The sequence below is a fragment of the Zootoca vivipara genome, chromosome 3 (genome assembly GCF_963506605.1).
Source record: "Zootoca vivipara chromosome 3, rZooViv1.1, whole genome shotgun sequence".
NCBI lineage: Eukaryota > Metazoa > Chordata > Lepidosauria > Squamata > Lacertidae > Zootoca > Zootoca vivipara.
Window position 1 is genome coordinate 41,074,750 of NC_083278.1, and position 17,966 is coordinate 41,092,715.

At 42.0% G+C, this 17,966-nt stretch overlaps 1 protein-coding gene across 1 annotated transcript in view; it reads right to left on the reverse strand.

The window, feature by feature from the left end:
- Nucleotides 1–12,138: 12,138 nt before the first annotated feature.
- Nucleotides 12,139–17,966, reverse strand: part of LOC118082254 (gamma-aminobutyric acid receptor subunit rho-2) — a 29,608-nt gene continuing 23,780 nt past the window's right edge. The window contains exon 9 of the mRNA XM_035109399.2: nt 12,139–16,804. Coding sequence (XP_034965290.1) covers nt 16,496–16,804 — 309 coding nt within the window. The 3' untranslated portion in view covers nt 12,139–16,495. The remainder of the gene's footprint in view (nt 16,805–17,966) is intronic.

Sequence of the window (17,966 nt, forward strand, 5' to 3'; positions counted from 1 at the left end):
AGCTTCGAGAACACTGTCCAACCATCTCATCCTCTGTCGTCCTCTTCTCCTTGTGCCCTCAATCTTTCCCAACATCAGGGTCTTTTCCAGAGAGTCCTCTCTTCTCATGAGGTGGCCAAAGTATTGGAACCTCAGCTTCAGGATCTGTCCTTCCAGTGAGCACCCAGGGCTGATTTCCTTCAGAATGGATAGGTTTGATCTTCTAGCAGTCCATGGGACTCTCAAGAGTCTCCTCCAGCACCATAATTCAAAAGCATCAATTCTTTGGCGATCAGCCTTCTTTATGGTCCAGCTTTCACTTCCATACATCACTAGTGGGAAAACCATAGCTTTAACTATACGGACCTTTGTCAGCAAGGTGATGTCTCTGCTTTTTAAGATGCTGTCTAGGTTTGTCATTGCTTTTCTCCCAAGAAGCAGGCGTCTTTTAATTTCGTGACTGCTGTCACAATCTGCAGTGATCAAGGAGTCCAAGAAAGTGAAATCTCTCACTGCCTCCATTTGCCAGGAGGTGATGGGACCAGTGGCCATGATCTTGGTTTTTTTGATGTTGAGCTTCAGACCATATTTTGCGCTCTCCTCTTTCACCCTCATTAAAAGGTGATATTTCTTCCGGCAATCTTAATTCCGTTTTGGGATTCATCTAGTCCAGCCTTTTGCATGATGAATTCTGCATATAAGTTAAATAAGCAGGGTACCATATACAATATGGTACCTTTAATAAATTTGGGCTTATCCACACTTGCCTTTTGTCTGCTCTTTCCATGCAGAGGTCCATGCTTAAATGTTCTGTGTCCAATCTAAAGCTGAATTGGAGCAAACATTAATTTCAAGTTTTCTGCAGATTGTCATTAAAGTGTAAATTTTCCACAGGGAAAGCTCCAGATCAAAAAGAGAAGGGCACAGAGCTTTAAATCACAGGACATGCTTGGAAACAGCAGAGGAAAGTTAAGTGTGGGTACGCCCTTTACTGCAAAGTTAAAGAGTTAGTTATAGTCACTGAATACTGACAGTTACGGTAGTACTGTTTTCTGTGAGGAAAGCAGACAGGGTAATTAAACACTATACAATAGAACAAAAGATCATTATTTCCCCCCCCCCCAAATCTCTCTTTCTCTCTCTCTCCTCCTCCCCCTCCCTCCCTCCCTCTCTCCCCCCTCCCTCTCTCCCCCCTCACTTTTCCCCCAGTTGCACAATGTCTAGGACAATAGTGTCTCATACTAAATGTAAACAAACTGTAAGACTATGAATTGAAAGTGGAGACACTATATTTACTTTTCCTTGTTTATTTTGTAACACAACAAAATCTTTACTAAAAACTGATTTTAAAAAAACTCAGGGAAAACAAGCTACTTAACCCTCTTGATAAAGGATACACTTTGACCAGGCACCTGAAACTCAGTAGGGACAGTGCCTGCCTAACTTCTTTTGGAAGGGAGTTCCATAGAGTTTGGCCCACAACACCCAAAGCATGACTCCTAATGATCCCCCTAATGATCTCAGTGACTGACTTGCAGTTTACTGCGTAGGGTGGTCCTTAAGGTGTCCTGGGCCTACGTTAGTGAAGGCTATATGGAAACCAGTGCTGGTCTTTAAACACCAGTGTCATGTGTTGATGGTAGTCTGTACCCATCACCAGTCTATTTGCATCATTCTGCACTCCAGGGTCCTCTCCGGTTTCAGAGAGGGAACATTCCCAACCCTAATAGAAGCTGCCAGGGGATGGATCTGGGAGTTGCTGCACCACCCCACCTTAGACACTGTATAAATACTCACTCACAGCCAAAATTATCTTTCAGCTTCACTGATTTTCAGCATTCCTTGTCTGACTCTTCTGCTGCTGAACTTAGAATATTTGATTACAGTACTTTAAATAATATAACAGGAATTAGCCAGTTTCTGAGAGAAGGCTAGAAACCATAAGCAAGTGTACAGAGATTGTAGGCTACATAATTCCTGCTCATCCTCAACATGTTTCTATTAATCTAGATTTGTTCGAGATCCTGCCATCCACAAAGGTGGGTATGGCTACTTGATGTGCATTTGAAAACTCTCCCCTTGATTAGGTTATCCAGCCTTTTTCTCCCTACACATGTCCCAGGTGAATGAAGAAGTGAGTGGCAATTGCAATATTGGTATATGGTTCTCAGGCGTGTTTTCCCCGCTCTCATTCTCTTTTCTTTTTTGCAATTTTAAATTCTTGAACTTTGAATGTTGTGCATTGTATGTTTTACTGTTGTACGTCACTTTGAGACATACATGGTGGAAAATGGACTGTTTTTAAATGAATTAATTAAAATGCATAAAGTGAACCTCTGCCATAACTGAAGACAGTATTGAGCCAGTATCCTATATTCCAAATGGCACCTGGAGTTTATTTTTTTTAAAAAGCATTGTCTGTCTCTAGCTGGAGAAGTAAGAGCCACAGCTGCAGTGGAAACTGATGGATGCAAAAGAAAGGTGAGTTTCAGTGACAAGCAACTATGGTTGCGTACATATTACACAGCAAGGTTGTTCTTTTTGGATCAAAGCTGGTTTGCGGGGAAAACCATATCAAAACACAGTATTTCATAAGAAATGATAGGAGAGAGATGGATTGTTGCAGATAATGTGTGTACACTACTTCCCAAACCAACAGTGGGAGTGCACTGGACACAGAATAAACAGGAGTGTGTACACAGCCTTAGTGAGGGCCAGGCTTTGTAGTGGCATGGTTGCACACTGGAGAATTGGCTTTCTGAGCAGCCTCCAAATGGCCACATATCCCTGACATTTCACCGACTGTCAATTTTCGCATTATATTTGACCTTCCACATAAAGGTCCCATAATAGCCACTTCCAGAGAACTAATGGAATATAACACATGCTTAGCACTTATTTCCATGTTATTTGATTCCAGAAAAATGCTTTTTTAAAAAAGTAACTAGCGGTTGAGGGATGTAGGAGGCAGCTTCTGGACCTGAGAAGCTGAGGAGGAAGAGTTTAACCCTTCTGTGCCATGGTCCCAATGAAAATCCGCCACAAGCACTGGGAGGGAGGACTCCTTTAGCATCTAGGAAAGGAGCCTTTTCCAACCCCTATGAGAGTCTGCTGATCAAGCTGGTTTTCAAGCAGGCTAAAGAATCTTTCTGCTTGATCCTTGACTTCTATGTTTAGTCTGTAAAGATTCGCCATTATACTCCATATTGCTTGCAGAGCAGACATGGTCTCCTACGATGCGTGAGGCAGAGCAGTGCTTTCCTGAACTGATGATTCAGCAGAAGGTGGACAACTCAGCAATGTCTGAGAGATTTTTTAATCTTCGGAGGGAGAGGAGGTGGAGGGAGAGAGAGACTATATTAAAAATAGAAAGATCAGAAAGGGGGATGCAACTGCCAGATGTCGATAAGAAAGGGATTGCTGCTGCACAACTGTAACAAGGTAGATGATTTGTGCTATAGGAAAGGCAGCATTCATATTCTGCATGATTTCATCTGTTCTTGTTTTACCCTGCCAAAGAAGGTCAGGCTGAGGATCTGTGAACCTGCTTGGGTTTACTGTACAATGATCAGATTTTGCTAGCAGAGATAATTCGGAATGATAGCTTAATTTTCTTATGGAAAAATGTGCTCTCTCTGTGTGTCTGCGTCTGCGTCAGAATAGTCAGGAAATAAGAAGAGGAAAAAAGTAGGTTGGTGAGATAGCCAACAGCCCACAAAGGCAGTCGTTTTAACATAACCTGACCTCACTGAGGAAATTCTAATGAACTGGCAATAAACCCTGGGAATAGAAGAAGAAACATGGCCTTCAAGCAAAGCTGCCTGAAGAAGCAGCAGACCTGAGCAGCTGGCCATCTTTCAGACCAGTGGTGTGCCTTGCATTGCAGCTTTTGCTAGGGGGAATTGTTCATTTCATGCTCCATGGAATCCCCAGCGCAAGATGTTAATTCCATCTTGGAGCTGAACTACGGTAGGAGGACTCTGGGGTAGCCCAAGGCAACTGCAGAGGCAGGGGATACATACAAGGCAGGAAGTGCCCCTCCCCAAGGTGTTCTATTTCATCAGTAGCTGAAAATGTTGGGAAGCAACTGTTTATGGAAAGGATGTATATATAAAATGATATGAAATGATGCTGTACTGTGACAATAACTATTGAAAGTAATCAATAGTCTCTAGTGGTTTAGAACTAAACGCCTAAAACCTATAGCTCAAGGTTTGGAGAGGGAGATTTGGTCTGTCCTATGCCCCCAGAGATGCCCTCCCAGAGCCTTGCTAGAAGATATTAAATGCATATCCAACAGAAGCGGACTGTTCTAAGTCTGGTGAAAAATGTGTGTGTATTTATTTCCCCCTAGTGGAGCAAATATAAAAGTGCAAATTCTATCTCCCAAATTATTTTAAAATATTCCTGTGCTATGACAGTGGCATGCAAAAATGATTTAAACTTGAGGGAGGGGAGGGAAAACATAAAGCAGGTTAATAATTATTTTTAGAGACATTGGGCTAGATTCAAACTTAGCTAGCTGCTCCTAATTACCATTGCACTCACTGAAATTTAAGCCATCCCCAATGTCCCTTTGATTTCAATGGGACCTAAGTTTTATTAATGACACAATCCTATGCATTTCTACTGAGGCATAAGAATGGGTGGATTTGTCCATTTCAGTTTTTTATCTGTTTCTCATTTTTCTAATTTTAAATTTGGTTTTCAACATTTCCATATCATTTTTTTTATAACCCTCATGAAAATGCACCAGCATTTTAGTGCAACTTCCCTTAACATACAAAAATCTTCGCAAAGCACTTTCCCCATATATAATGCGCTTTGGCATGCTATCTCCACTAACACATGGGTTTTTGTATGCACATTTGCGGATTTTGAAGGATGGTTATGTATTGGTGGACATCTTATTTTTGAAAGAGTGAATTAGGTAGGTTAACCTTTAAATGTGAGCTGAACCAAATCCCTCCATCCCTATACAGCAGTTATAAGTGCCATAGGATTCCTTCACAGAGGGGAATCCTATGGCAAAGTCTCCTGGGATGAGACGCATAGGATACACTAGATCTCTAATTCAGTCAGGCTCAACTAGTTTTAAGTCCACAACCCCTGCTCAGTCAGAGATACACTTCCATAACTTACTCTTCCTGATTCAAACAGGACTTCACTTGCTGAGCCAAGGCCGATGTAAGTCCCCCAAAGTGGGTGCTCTGGGGACATGGCTGGAGCAGAACCAGAGACGGGGATCCTAAACTCTGCCAGTTTGGTCACGTAACCTGGCAACCCAACATAAAATGCTATTTTTTATGGTTTGCCACAATTAGGCAGAGGAGAAGTTGCTGCTAAACAGAGTTTGGATCTGGTATAACTTTGTGCCAGCTTAAATTCATAGCTGTCGAGTTTTCCCTTTTCTCGTGAGGAAGCCTATTTAGCAAAGGGAATTTCCCTTAAAAAAAGGGAGGACTTGACAGCTATGCAAATTGCATCAGCTTGTTTTATGCCAGCTTCTGGTCCATAGGATTTCTCCCTTAGTCTAGTCTAGAAGATCTAACACATTATATTTGCACACACCGTTTTCCTTTCTTTATGCCTCATATTTCCTTGTCAAAGAGAGAGAGGAATGTGGCCATAAGAAAGATAGAGGCTGTTTCTAGGGAGAACAAGTAGGCAGGGAAGCTGTTGTGAAAAAAAGATGAGCCAAAAAATGAAGGAATTGGGGAGGGTTAAGCAAAATAAGGAAGCGGAGATTAGTAGGATATTTGATTGTCAAATTATCAAACATACCATAGCAGCTGCAGTGTGTGTGTGTGTGTGTGTGTGTGTGTGTGTGTGTGAGAGAGAGAGAGAGAGAGAGAGAGAGAGAGAGAGATGTCAAGCTTTATCATTTATGTTCCTGAATGTGCATATATGCACATTTGAAACACATTCTGACATGCTTGTACACTAGAGATTTTTGTTGTCTCATTCTGAGACATCTAGAGATTTTGGTGAGGGAGCGCAGTCTTGAAGAATGACATCACTAGCAATTAACAGTAAAAAAAAATGTCAGCAAGCCTTCCCCAAAAGGCAAAAATTCAAATGGCGATTTACCAGGGTCAAGCGTGAAAAATTAGGGTCGTGATTGATAAATCAGGACAGTTGTAACTTGTGTGGAGGCCTTATGCTGAACCATGGAAGCACCCCTGCCCTGCCTCCATAGGCTAGGTCATTCTCCCTTGTTACAGATTCATTTGCTGCGACACACAGAATTGGGTCATTCTGTTTCTTATAATTGCAATGCGAATGGTGTTTTGGATTTGATCCAGTTCTCCTTTCCCATTTTTGTAGACATAGTGAAATAGCCATGGACAGAGATTGCCCCAGGCTTAACAAAAAAGTGGTGGCTGTGCCTTGTGCTCCTTGCATTTGCATAGTGGGGAGCAGGGGGAATGTGCCTGGGAATGCTGCTTTGTTTACATATTCTGAAGGCTGCTCTTATCATTGAGTGCCTGCTGCTCCTTCAAACGGACACTACTGTTCCAGGACTTATATTCCCTCCACACACAAACACATTTCCTAAGACCAGCTGGCTCGTACATGATAGGCTGCCTTCATACAGTCTATTTTAAAGTGTGCCACACAATTTCTTGTTGCTGCTGGCCAGGCTATTTTGCCCACAGTAGAAATATAAGGCCTGAATTGGGCCCTAAACTGAATCAGGGGCCTATATTTAATTAGGGTTTTAAATTGTCCACTTAAATAGGGTTCAGTAACTCTGGATTGCTCCAAGTGGATCTGAACTGCTCCAGGCAATTCCAGATAAACCCAAATCAGCCCGATTCAGTTCTGAATTTGTCTGGAGCTGGTGCATAGCGCTACTAAATACATTGGTAGAGAGAAATAGCAAGCCTTTTAGGTTAAAGTATTTGAATATTGCCAGTTTATTTGATATGTAATAATCACACAGGACAGAATAATAAAGAACAATATTTGTAATTTTAAAAAAGTTGCTGAGTTTGAAAGGATCTTAATTTCTACTGTTTAGGGCCCAATTCAGGCCTTATTTGTCATCCTGGGCCTAATCTGAGATGACAAATAAGGCCCCAAACCAGATCAGGGGGTACATTCACTGCCCTAGTGTTTATTGTTCCAATACAAGGTTTTCAAAGTAAATACATTTTGCTTTGCCACTAGTATCCTTGCTGCTAATGTCAATAAAAGCAAGTACATGCCCTCTTCCCTCAGTGGTAAAGCACAATGCTTTTGTATTTGATTTTGATATAAATTGGGCTGGCTCTTATCTTATTTTTCCATTGTACTCCCCACATTTTAAAATACTTCACACTTGGTGGTCAGAGTTTGTGCTAACGTCCAGTTCTTAACTGTTAGGTGATTAGCCACCATCAGTTCTGTGCCACATGTGTTTTCTGGCCTTTGTCCTTGTTCTAAAAATGCAAGGGATATGCAGGTGCGTAGCAAGGGAGGGGCGTAGGGGACGTGCCGCCTCTAGGTCCACTCTGGCGGGGGCAGTGCGCGGGGGCCCTGGCCCCTGACTCGCCCCTTGCCTCCTCCACCTGAGCAGGAAGAAGCAGAGCGCGCTACGGAGCGGTTTGCCACCGCCAGCGCCCGGCAACCCACTCCGTAGCGCACTCTGCTTCAGAGCGCGCCGGCCGCTCATGCTGGCGGCGCGTCGTGATGTGTCAGGACATATGCGCGCTGCGGAGCAACACCCTGCCCCGCCCCCAGGGGGTGCCGCCCCGGGCAGCCAAGCGGCGCCGTTCGCCACTGGGGATGAGCTCTACTCCTCTTTCTTTAGCTGATCTGAAGCTCCCATAGTTTCTAATTGTAAAAGTAAGAAACTAGAGCGCAACCCCTCCAGCACATCCTATATGCCCTTTTTTCATTTTGTTTCATTTCCTGTGTGTGTGTGTGTGTGTGTGTGTGTGTGTGTGTGTTTCAGTTTCTTTTCTCAGTGACACCTTAAGAATTTGCAACAGTTCTCATCTTGGGCCATAGGAAGAGATTGTCAGTGCTTATCTTCACATTCTTGATCATTTGTCAGGCTGACACGCTGCTCATGATTCAAGAACAGTTCATATTTTTAAATGGTCCAGTAAACAATGCTCGTGCCCAATAATGGTTTCGTGCCAGCAGAAATGCTACTTCTTACTTAAGACACCTGATTTTTGCTGTTCACCACTATGTATTACAACCCTCTGTGTCCAAGCCTGAGGAGAATGATGTTGCACACATCCCAGTCTCTGAGTGGCTACAAACTCCAGAGGTTCCAATGCTTACCCAGAGTTTATATATGGTTTATTTACACATATATACAACCTGAGCATAGGCAGTGGAAGGCCTCACAACCCGAACAAGTCTTGTTTCCCCATTAAGGGAATCTTAGCAGTGGTTTTGAATTCAGCACAGGGCAGGGCAGCTCTCTCTGTGTCTCTTGAGCTCTCAGCATCACGCAACTCACACACAGACTATGGCTATTGTTCTTCTAACTTACAAGATGATGTTCTCTCAGTCAGGTGAGCTGGTGTGGAAATTCCTACCCCTTCCTGGAAAGAACTGTTACTTAGTTGTCACTTTGGCAACATGGTTCACCCTTTAAAAAGCTGATGTTGGAACTTAGCTTAGCCAGCTAGGACCATTGTTTTACAAGAAGACTAGTTTGACCTGTTCATCAGTTTTCATTTAGTGCAAACCTGCCATCCCAAATGCATCACTTAATGGGAATGTATATGGGGAGAGGCAGTGTCTTTTTTTTTAGTAAGTAATTTGGTTCTCTCCTGTCGAGTTTTAGCATTTTTGGGGGTGGATATTTGTTTGCTCTCTGGTGTTATCGGTGAACTAGCTGTTAAAAGAATTGGCATTTTTCTCTGTGAAGAGTTGGGAGGTGTGCAGATGAAGGCAACCAACATGATAAAGGGTCTGGAAACCAAGCCTTATGAGGAACAGTTGAGGGAATTTGGTATATTTAGACTGAGAGGAGATAGGATAGCAATCTTCAAATATCTAAAGGACTGTCACATGGAAGATAGAGCTAGCTTGTTTGCTCCTGCTCCAATGGATTCAAGTTACAAGAAATGAAGAAGAATAGAAGAGTTTGGATTTGATATCCCGCTTTATCACTACCCGAAGGAGTCTCAAAGCGGCTAACATTCTCCTTTCCCTTCCTCCCCCACAACAAACACCCTGTGAGGTCAGTGAGGCTGAGAGACTTCAAAGAAGTGTGACTAGCCCAAGGTCACCCAGCTGCTGCATGTGGAGGAGCGAAGTTGTGAACCTGGTTCCCCAGATTACGAGTCTACTGCTCTTAACCACACTGCTCTTAACCACACTGGCCCTAGTGAGATTCTCACTAAATATCAGGAAGAGCTTTCTGACAGTAAGAGGTGTTCAACAGTGGAACAGACTCCCATGAGAGGGGTTAGACGTGCCTTATTTGGATATTTTTAAGCAGAGGTTGTTGGATGACCATCTGTCATGTATGATATAGTTGAGATCCCAGCATTGTAGGGGGTTGGACTCGATGACCCTTGGGATACCTTCCAACTCCACATTTCTATGATTCTTAGCAGATAAGCAGGAGGGTCCCCAAATGCAGACAGGTTGCATTACAACATTTTGAAGTGAAATGATACACATCACCATTTAAAGACCCCATAAGACTATTGTCTACTTCACTTGATTACTCCAAATATCTCTGAGTATAAAATAGCATCACTTCTCTGGCAAAATGTAGCCTATTTATTTACAGGTCAAATTTGAATCTCCCACTCTTCTTGGTTGAAGAGTAGATATGGGAAGATATTTTAGGGGGCTTTCCCCCCTGTGGAACAAAGCCGGATTTAAAGGTTTGCAGTGGTGAATGATTGCAACTCTTGATCCAGAGCCAAAAGCATTACATTACATAAAGAGTTTTTGTCTTCATTAGAATTAATCTGTACTAACCAACTGTCAGTTGGTGATGACAGTTTATTTCCCTCCCTTAACATGGCAACAGGACATACTGTACTTAATTTATCTAGATAGAGCTAGATATGAAAAGTAGAAACACACATACCTACATATTTTAAAGTCCGCTATCCATCATGGATGCCCACTAATGTACCATTTTATGAGTGCATTTTGCTAACTATCTGGAAATAAATTGATGTTGCTATCTACACCTGCTTCTATTTCTGTCTACATACAAAAAGCATCTGCATCTGTGATTACCTACGATTCCAATACAGTTGTGCCTCAGTTTACGAACTAAATTCATTCCGGAAGTCCATTCTTAAACCAAAACTGTTCTTAAACTGAGGCGCGCTTTCCCTAATGAGGCCTCCCACCTCCGGTGCCCTTCCACCATTCGGCTTCCGTTCTTAGACCAAGGTAAAGTTCACAAACCAGGATACTACGTCCGGTTTTGCAGAGTTCATAAACTGAATAGTTCATAAACAGGGCTGTTCTTAAACCACGGTACCACTGTATTTCCACACAGACAAAAATAGAATGCTCAGTGCTCTGGGAAAAGACAGAAGAACAGCAGAGAAAATAGAGGAGGGCAACATTCAGACATCATGTATAAGAAAAAGTTGAGTGAACAAAGTGTGACAGTTCCACACTAAATGGCTTTTGTGGACACATCCTAGAAATGTGTCGACTTCAGTTTAGATGAGTTTCTGTGTACACAAGGATTATGCCATTCCCCACTCTCTTTAACGTAAGCCCACAACGGTCTGGTCTACACATGCAGTAGATGAGGAGGTACTGTAATGGAAAGAAAGGGTTCATACATGATGGAATGCACTTTATCATTTCAGACTGTGTGTAGGGCATGTTTGTGTGTCACATTTTTCAGTGCCCCTGTAAGTTTGGGTTTTTTAAATAAATAAATAAATAAAACTGAAATTAGAAAACTAGCAACAGCAGGGAGGGAGTTTGGATACAGTCTCTTTCTGTGAGGGGCTTTTTTAACTTGCAGAAAGCTTGCACATAGATTAGTACATAATTTTTTAAAAATGTCACACACCCCACGAGTAGTCTGAATGAAGTATTACAGTCCACTGTACCACCTAAGGATTCTACTATCTCATTCTTTTGGTTGTGTAGATCAAAACCAAGCTGTTTATTGTATCAAAAAGTGATTTCTTTAAAATAAAAAATAGCAAGCATAACTTTTTAAGGCTATGCTGCAAAACAGTGTTTTATTCTGTCTTTCATTGCATTGCAATGAATGCTTGCCTGGTCATGTCTTTTGTTAAGCAGACTATTGGCTAATGGCCCAGAATGGCCAGGGTGACCTCTTCTCCAACAGGCAGGAAATAGCTGGACATTTCTTGAGTGTTATGATTGGAAGAGAGCTATCAAGAGCTGGATATTTTCAGAGTGTGGAACAGGGTCTTTGGCTACATTTTATACTGGATTTTAATTATGAGCTACATTAGGAGCTGGTTGCTGATTGGAAACTGGGATGAAAATACTGTATAATAAATTCCGAAACATTACAAGAATACCCATCCCCCCCCGACCTGTTTTGGAACAAGTTCAGTGAATATGTCCAACCTTATGCTCCTTTTAACATGCCTTAATAGTATTTCTGTAGGCTATCATTGGTTATACAGCGGTACCTCGGTTTACAAACACAATTGGTTCTGGAAGTCTGTACTTAACCTGAAGCGATCTTTCTCATTGAAAGTAATGGAAAGTGGATTAATCTGTTCCAGATGAGTCCGCAGAGTACTCAACCTGAAGTGTACTTAACCCGAAATATGAGTGTAATTGGTTCCGGAAGTCCGTACTTAACCTGAAGCGTACTTAACCTGAAGGGAACTTTCCCATTGAAAGTAATGGAAAGTGGATTAATCAGTTCCAGACAGTCTGCGGAGTACTTAAACTGAAAATACTCAAACCGAGGCATACTTAAACCGAGGTATGACTGTATCTATCTTTCTCAAAAAAAGAGAAAGACTTTTCCAAAGGAAGCAGGCAGCTTAAGGCTGCTATGACTCTGAATGGCATGGCAGGGTCTGTTGTGCTCAGAGCGGGAGGAAAGTCATCTTTGACTTACTTTCGTGGATAGTAATGTGGCCTCAGCAGGGTCGCAGCTCTGCCCTTGTGACTGTCAGCTTATAGCTGAGTCACGTGAGATGGGCATATGAGTGCAAACTGCAAGCAGATTAGCAGGAGATGTCACAAGCTGTTCAGTAGGACTGCTGTGCCTGCCGTTTTCCTGGACCAGACACTTCCATTTCAGAGACGCTTCAGAATAATAAATGGAACCGCTCGATTTGATCAACAATGCAATAGTGTTCTTCTTTTTGCAGGATAAGTTCGAGGTGAAAGCATGAAGACACGAATGACATTTCCTCATCCTCATATTTTATCCTTATTTTACTGACCAGAAAGAGAGTGAACTCTCCTTAGGTGTCAAGGTGAATCCTTGACTGAGGCAAGATTTGAACTCAAGTCTCTCATGCCTCTTTGAGGCTGAGGGTGGTTTCACATAAGCTATTTTGTGCTGAATTGTGATGCTACGTTCTCTAGGTTTGTATAGGGCAGCCACAAGAAAAATCATTCAGCCCTATATGTTCTCTGTGGTTCTTGCATCTTTTTTTTGAACACAGAAAGTCTTCTGGTTTTCAGAACAGAAAAGTATGATAAATTTCAGGTGCATGGAGGCCTTTTGTGCTCCTTTAGGACAGTATTTTGACATAGGCAGTGACATATTAGGAAAGTGAACCTATCACAGCTCACAGCACACATTTGTGATTAAATTTATGGCCCAGTTTTTGTTATTTTAATCAATATTCATTATTGCCAAAATGTTTTGGGGGGTGTTTTTACTTTTTGAAATATGGCAACCCTAATACATTTACAGTATCTAGAAAAGTGTTCCAGTGATCATGAAAGGTAAATTTAAAAAGTGAGGTAATAAAATGGCACTCACAACGATGTGTGCTGAGCTGCAAATGGCCCCACCCAGAGCAACTATGCCATGGCCACTGTTGTGAACAGAACAGAGTGAGATGTACAGATTGGAAAAGTGCAATAGTCCCATGAATGTGGAAAGTCCGTTGCAACTTCACTTATAATTTGCAATGCAAGATCAGTGACTGGGTCATATCCCAAGGAACCTCCTGTCTAGAAACTGCCTGGGTTGATAAAAGGTTGGCTGAATGACCACAAATGCATGGAAATTAAGAGGTCTTGTTCTTTATTGGTATCCACTATTGAACTAAAATTTTGAATCAGAGACAGCAAATACAGTCTCAGAGCTGCCAAACGATACTATGTCTCTGCTCAAGACTGTCATTTCAGTAACTGACAATCCCAGATCTGTACCCGTGTCCAGGACACATAACTCCATCTGCTAGAAACACTTACCGGTAGCTTTATATTCTATACATGCACATGTGCATATTAAGTTACCTAAGGCTAAGCTCTTCAGAACAAAGTTCATTACATAGCATTTAAATGAGATATCATGTAGACAAAGCAGAATGTAGCATCTGAATAACTCTCTCCTGCCACTAGATAGGTTAAGCAAGAGAGCTTGTAAAAATAAATAGCAATCTGTAGCCAATATATTTATTTACACAGCAAGTTAAATTAACCTGTAATGTACACTATTTTATTACAGTTATCACGGAAAACATTTATCCCTGGTGCAAATCCACTCGTGTTGCTTGTGGCAAACCATGGCTAGCTTGGCCCCATTATTCCTGAAAACTCTGAATGATTCATGTATAGCAGTGGTGTCCAAACTTTTTTCAAAGAGGGCCAGATTTGATGAAGTGAAGGGCCATAAGGGCTGACCAAAGGGCCAACCAAAGTTGTTGACCTTTTTTTAGGATTGAACTTTTTAAGGATTTTACCCCAGGAAATAACCTGCCACAGGGGCTGGATTAAACCGACCAGCAGGCTGATTAGGCCCCCGAAACGGACTTTGGACATGCCTGATGTATAGGAAACCAGTTTTCATGGTAGTTCTTTATACTTTGCATTAACGTACTAATTAGCAGCAGGCTGCTTAGTTACGTTACACTGACCACATCTGCACTTCACAGTAAACCAGAACCATGGTTTACTGTGCATGAATCAATTACACCTGCTCTTCTCCTCCCATAGTGCTGGGGAGAAACAAACCATGGTCTCTGGCTTAGCACTACATAAAAACCAGGGATCATTATTTGTTTCACTCAAAACCACTGCAGTCAGTGGGGCAGAACAGGATGGCTTACCAACACAGAGATTGTTGATGGTAACTGAAAAGGAGATGGGAGAAGCAGCAGGGAGGTTGGTGAGAATCAGATTTGTCCTGATGCTGAACTTGCACTGCACCAACCTGTCAGCTGTCTTGACCCTCCATGCAGTGACCTCCACATTGGGAAGCCAGGTAAGCAGCACCAAACCATTTTGAAGGCAACTGCTGCTCTAAACAAATCATGATGATAAGCCAGGTTTTGTACTTGGCTGGTCAAGAATAAACCACAATCCCTGGTTCAGACATAATGTTATGCCAGGGATTTAGGTTTGCATCCTCTATGCATTAGCAAGGAATGGAGCAAGACAGCCCAGATTGCTATGTTCACCACAAACCTTTAATTATGGCTTACTGTGATATGCAAACTGAACCTATATATTCATTATAAAAATAACACCCTACATTTAACACTGGGCCTTAAAAAAGAATCTGAATTGTCTTAGAAATCATTCTTAGTCAATCAAGCTTTCAAAACACTCCTGTGAGGTAGGCTAGTTCATCACCCCCTATTTTACAGATGGGGAAACTAAGGCACAATGTGGTGCAGCTACAACCCTATACCCACTTAACTGAGAGTAAGCCTCTTTGAGCCCAGGGGTTCAAAGACATGTATAGGAATTGCACAATAATGTGCCCAAAGTTATATTGGAAGTTTAGCAAGATGCAATCCTTCTCTCCTCCTAATTGAGGAAGACTCACAAAGGTTTTTATTTTTATGAATTACATATAGGAATGAGCTTCTGTTTGTGAATTGCCCTTCTTTGTACAATCCTGCACATGTGCAAAATATTGCAGCATGGGGAGAAATCAGGACCAGCACACAAGGTTACGGTACATACACAACTGGTTGGTTAATGTCAGTTCTGACAAGCTTCTAATATCTGTTGAAGGGTGTGGAGATTAATTCAAGGGTTCTCCTTTGTCCTTTCTTACTACTACAAACAAGGATCTCTGGAGTGGGGTACTTATATATTGCAAAGTAATGAAGATAAATTAGTCTACATATCGTGATACTTCTCTGCTCCATTTCCTGCATGGTTCCCAGCTTTTGATATCCCCCTCTTAATATTTACACGGGAGTCTTCATTATATATTTCCTCCTTTAAGAAAAGCCCAGAATTATTGTCTACAAAATTGTTTTTCTCTGTATGTGTTCCTATGTGTGCGTATTACATAACTGAAGATAATATTTCCTACATCTGACAAAAATGAGCCCACAAAACGTCCTGTCACAACAAACCTGTTCACCTTTAAGGCACCACTCTTTGCTGTTTTTGCATTCAGAATGAGCTTCAGGTTCATATTTCCAATGTTATTTGTCTCTACCGTAATTCAAATAAATAAGAAAAAACCAGAGTACCAAAATGTAGAGCTTTGCCTAAATCTGACCCTTATGTTGCAAGAAATAATCTTTTATGTTCACCTAGGCAGCCCTACTTCCCCAAAAGACAATAGCATTTAGTCCACTGAATCCCTAGCCTAGAAGATGTATAACCCCTGACTGAAAAAGTCAACACATCATTGTAAAGATGTTGGGGGGGGGAGGGAAGGTAACTTTCCTCCCGCAACATACAGGAGTTTGCGAGGAGGGAAGAAAGATAAAAAGTGCTTGTGGAAATACACCGGGATTCCTAGCTATCTGGCTCTGGTCCATGGGGTCAACAACTACAACCTAGCTATCATGTACAACCTCACTTGTAAAAGCAGCCTTCTTAAACAGCATCCTAAGAAAACCTGCTGTTTTCAAGACAGTTTCAGTCACCATCTGAAGCCCCTCTTTCTTATCAGGCAGATTATCTTGGGTGGTTTGTCCATAGTAGCTGCAAATACAAACCCTACAGGTGTCAGCTTGCTACCCCTTATAATAAAAACCACCACATTCCCCTTAAGGGTGTAGCAGTTTCCCTTGATTTCAACATTTCATAGCAAACCCCCAATCTACTCCAGATCCCTTTTAAAAGTGTAGACCTGGCCATCCTATTGCCAGCACCCACTTGTAAAAGACACATGCAGTGACTGAGATCCAAAGCCAACAGGTGCATGTTTTCAAGTATGAAAGTCAAGACTATCAAAAATTTAAGAAGGAATGGGAAGCCTAAATTAACTGGCACAGGTGAACGGTCTCCAAATAGCACTGTGTGCTGCAGTGCCTCCTTTCCAACACACTCACACTCCAAAGGTGCAACAGGACGGGATTGCTTTCTCAGAGGCCAAAAAGCCTCGAAACTCACAGTAGTCTTTAAAACATCTCCTGGGAAAATCACTGCCTTAGCATATTCAGCAAAAGACAGACCAGTATATTAAATTAAAAAATATATAGGTGCCTGGAAATATTACTCTTGAGTATTTGTCAATGGCATGTGTGTTTTGCATGATACGGAGGCTAACATGTCCCTTCAGCCCTTTCTTCCTTGATGAGTTAGACTCATTATTCAGGGACAAATGGACCACCATCTTGTCTTCCTTATCCTCCTCAGCCACCATTTGGCCTCTTGGGTACTCTTCTAGGCTATTGGTATCGGATTCACTGTAAACACCATCCAGCATCATAGTTTTTGTAGAAGGTATTCCACACGTGCATGGAAACTGAGAAAAGAGAACAATAAAAGGCAGATGAAAACTCAGGCATTGCCAAAACAGAACAGGGGACAAAAATTACACCTTGATTTTATACAGAGAATGCATTAATGTTGCAGCTGAAAATTGTATTCTCTCTTTTTCTGCAGTTTCCCAAAGTTATTATAAAGACACGCTAAACCCATACAGGTGTACTATCCATCTGCTCATGAAACCCTGTATGGGTTAAGCAAAGGTGAATTCAGGGTGAAAAATATTATTTGTGTGACATAAGATAACAATGTTTTAATTCTGAATTTTTGCATCCATTTGGACTTACATTTCCTTGCAGGAAAGGTTCAATACCAATTGTATAGGCATCCGGGAGATCCTTTAACTACCATATTTTTCTTATTTTCTGGAAGTCTGCAGCTCAAATAACCATCCAAATCAAAATTTGATTGAAAAATAGCTGAAGTTAAAGACAACCTTTCTTTTTATACAGTAACACTGACTTATATAAATGACTGTAGAACTCAGAACAGTGACCACACAAATTATACTTTTCCTTTTCCTACAATTAACAACAATATATGACTCGCCATAAAAGCAAGGTAAAAGATAAAGGTAAAGGACCCCTGAATGGTTAAGTCCAGTCAAAGGCGACTATGGGGTGCGGTGCTCATCTCACTTTAGGCCAAGGGAGCTAGCGTTTGTCCACAGACAAGCTTTCTGGGTCATGTGGCCAGCACTACTAAACCACTTCTGGCGCAACGGAACATTGTGACGAAAGGCAGAGTGCATGGAAATGCTGTTTACCTTCCTACCGCAGCAGTATCTGCACTGGTGTGCTTTCAAACTGCTAGGTTGGCAGAAGCATCCCATCCTCATCGTCAAGGGGGACGTGGGTGGTGCTGTGGTCTAAACCACTGAGCCTCTTGGACTTGCCGATCGGAAAGTTGGTGGTTTGAATCCGCGCAATGGGGCGAGCGCCATTGCGCCATAATAGCACAGCAGCCTGGACCCAACTCTATTCACACAAGTGGCAAACACAACAACTCATCGGCTTCAGATGAGGATGTGTATCCTCATTGGCATAAAATGATATGTCAAGCCAGCTGACTGGGGCCCCAAGTGAGGATCGTGTGGTTCAGCTGCAGATCCACCTGATCAGATTCCCATTGGCTGTATG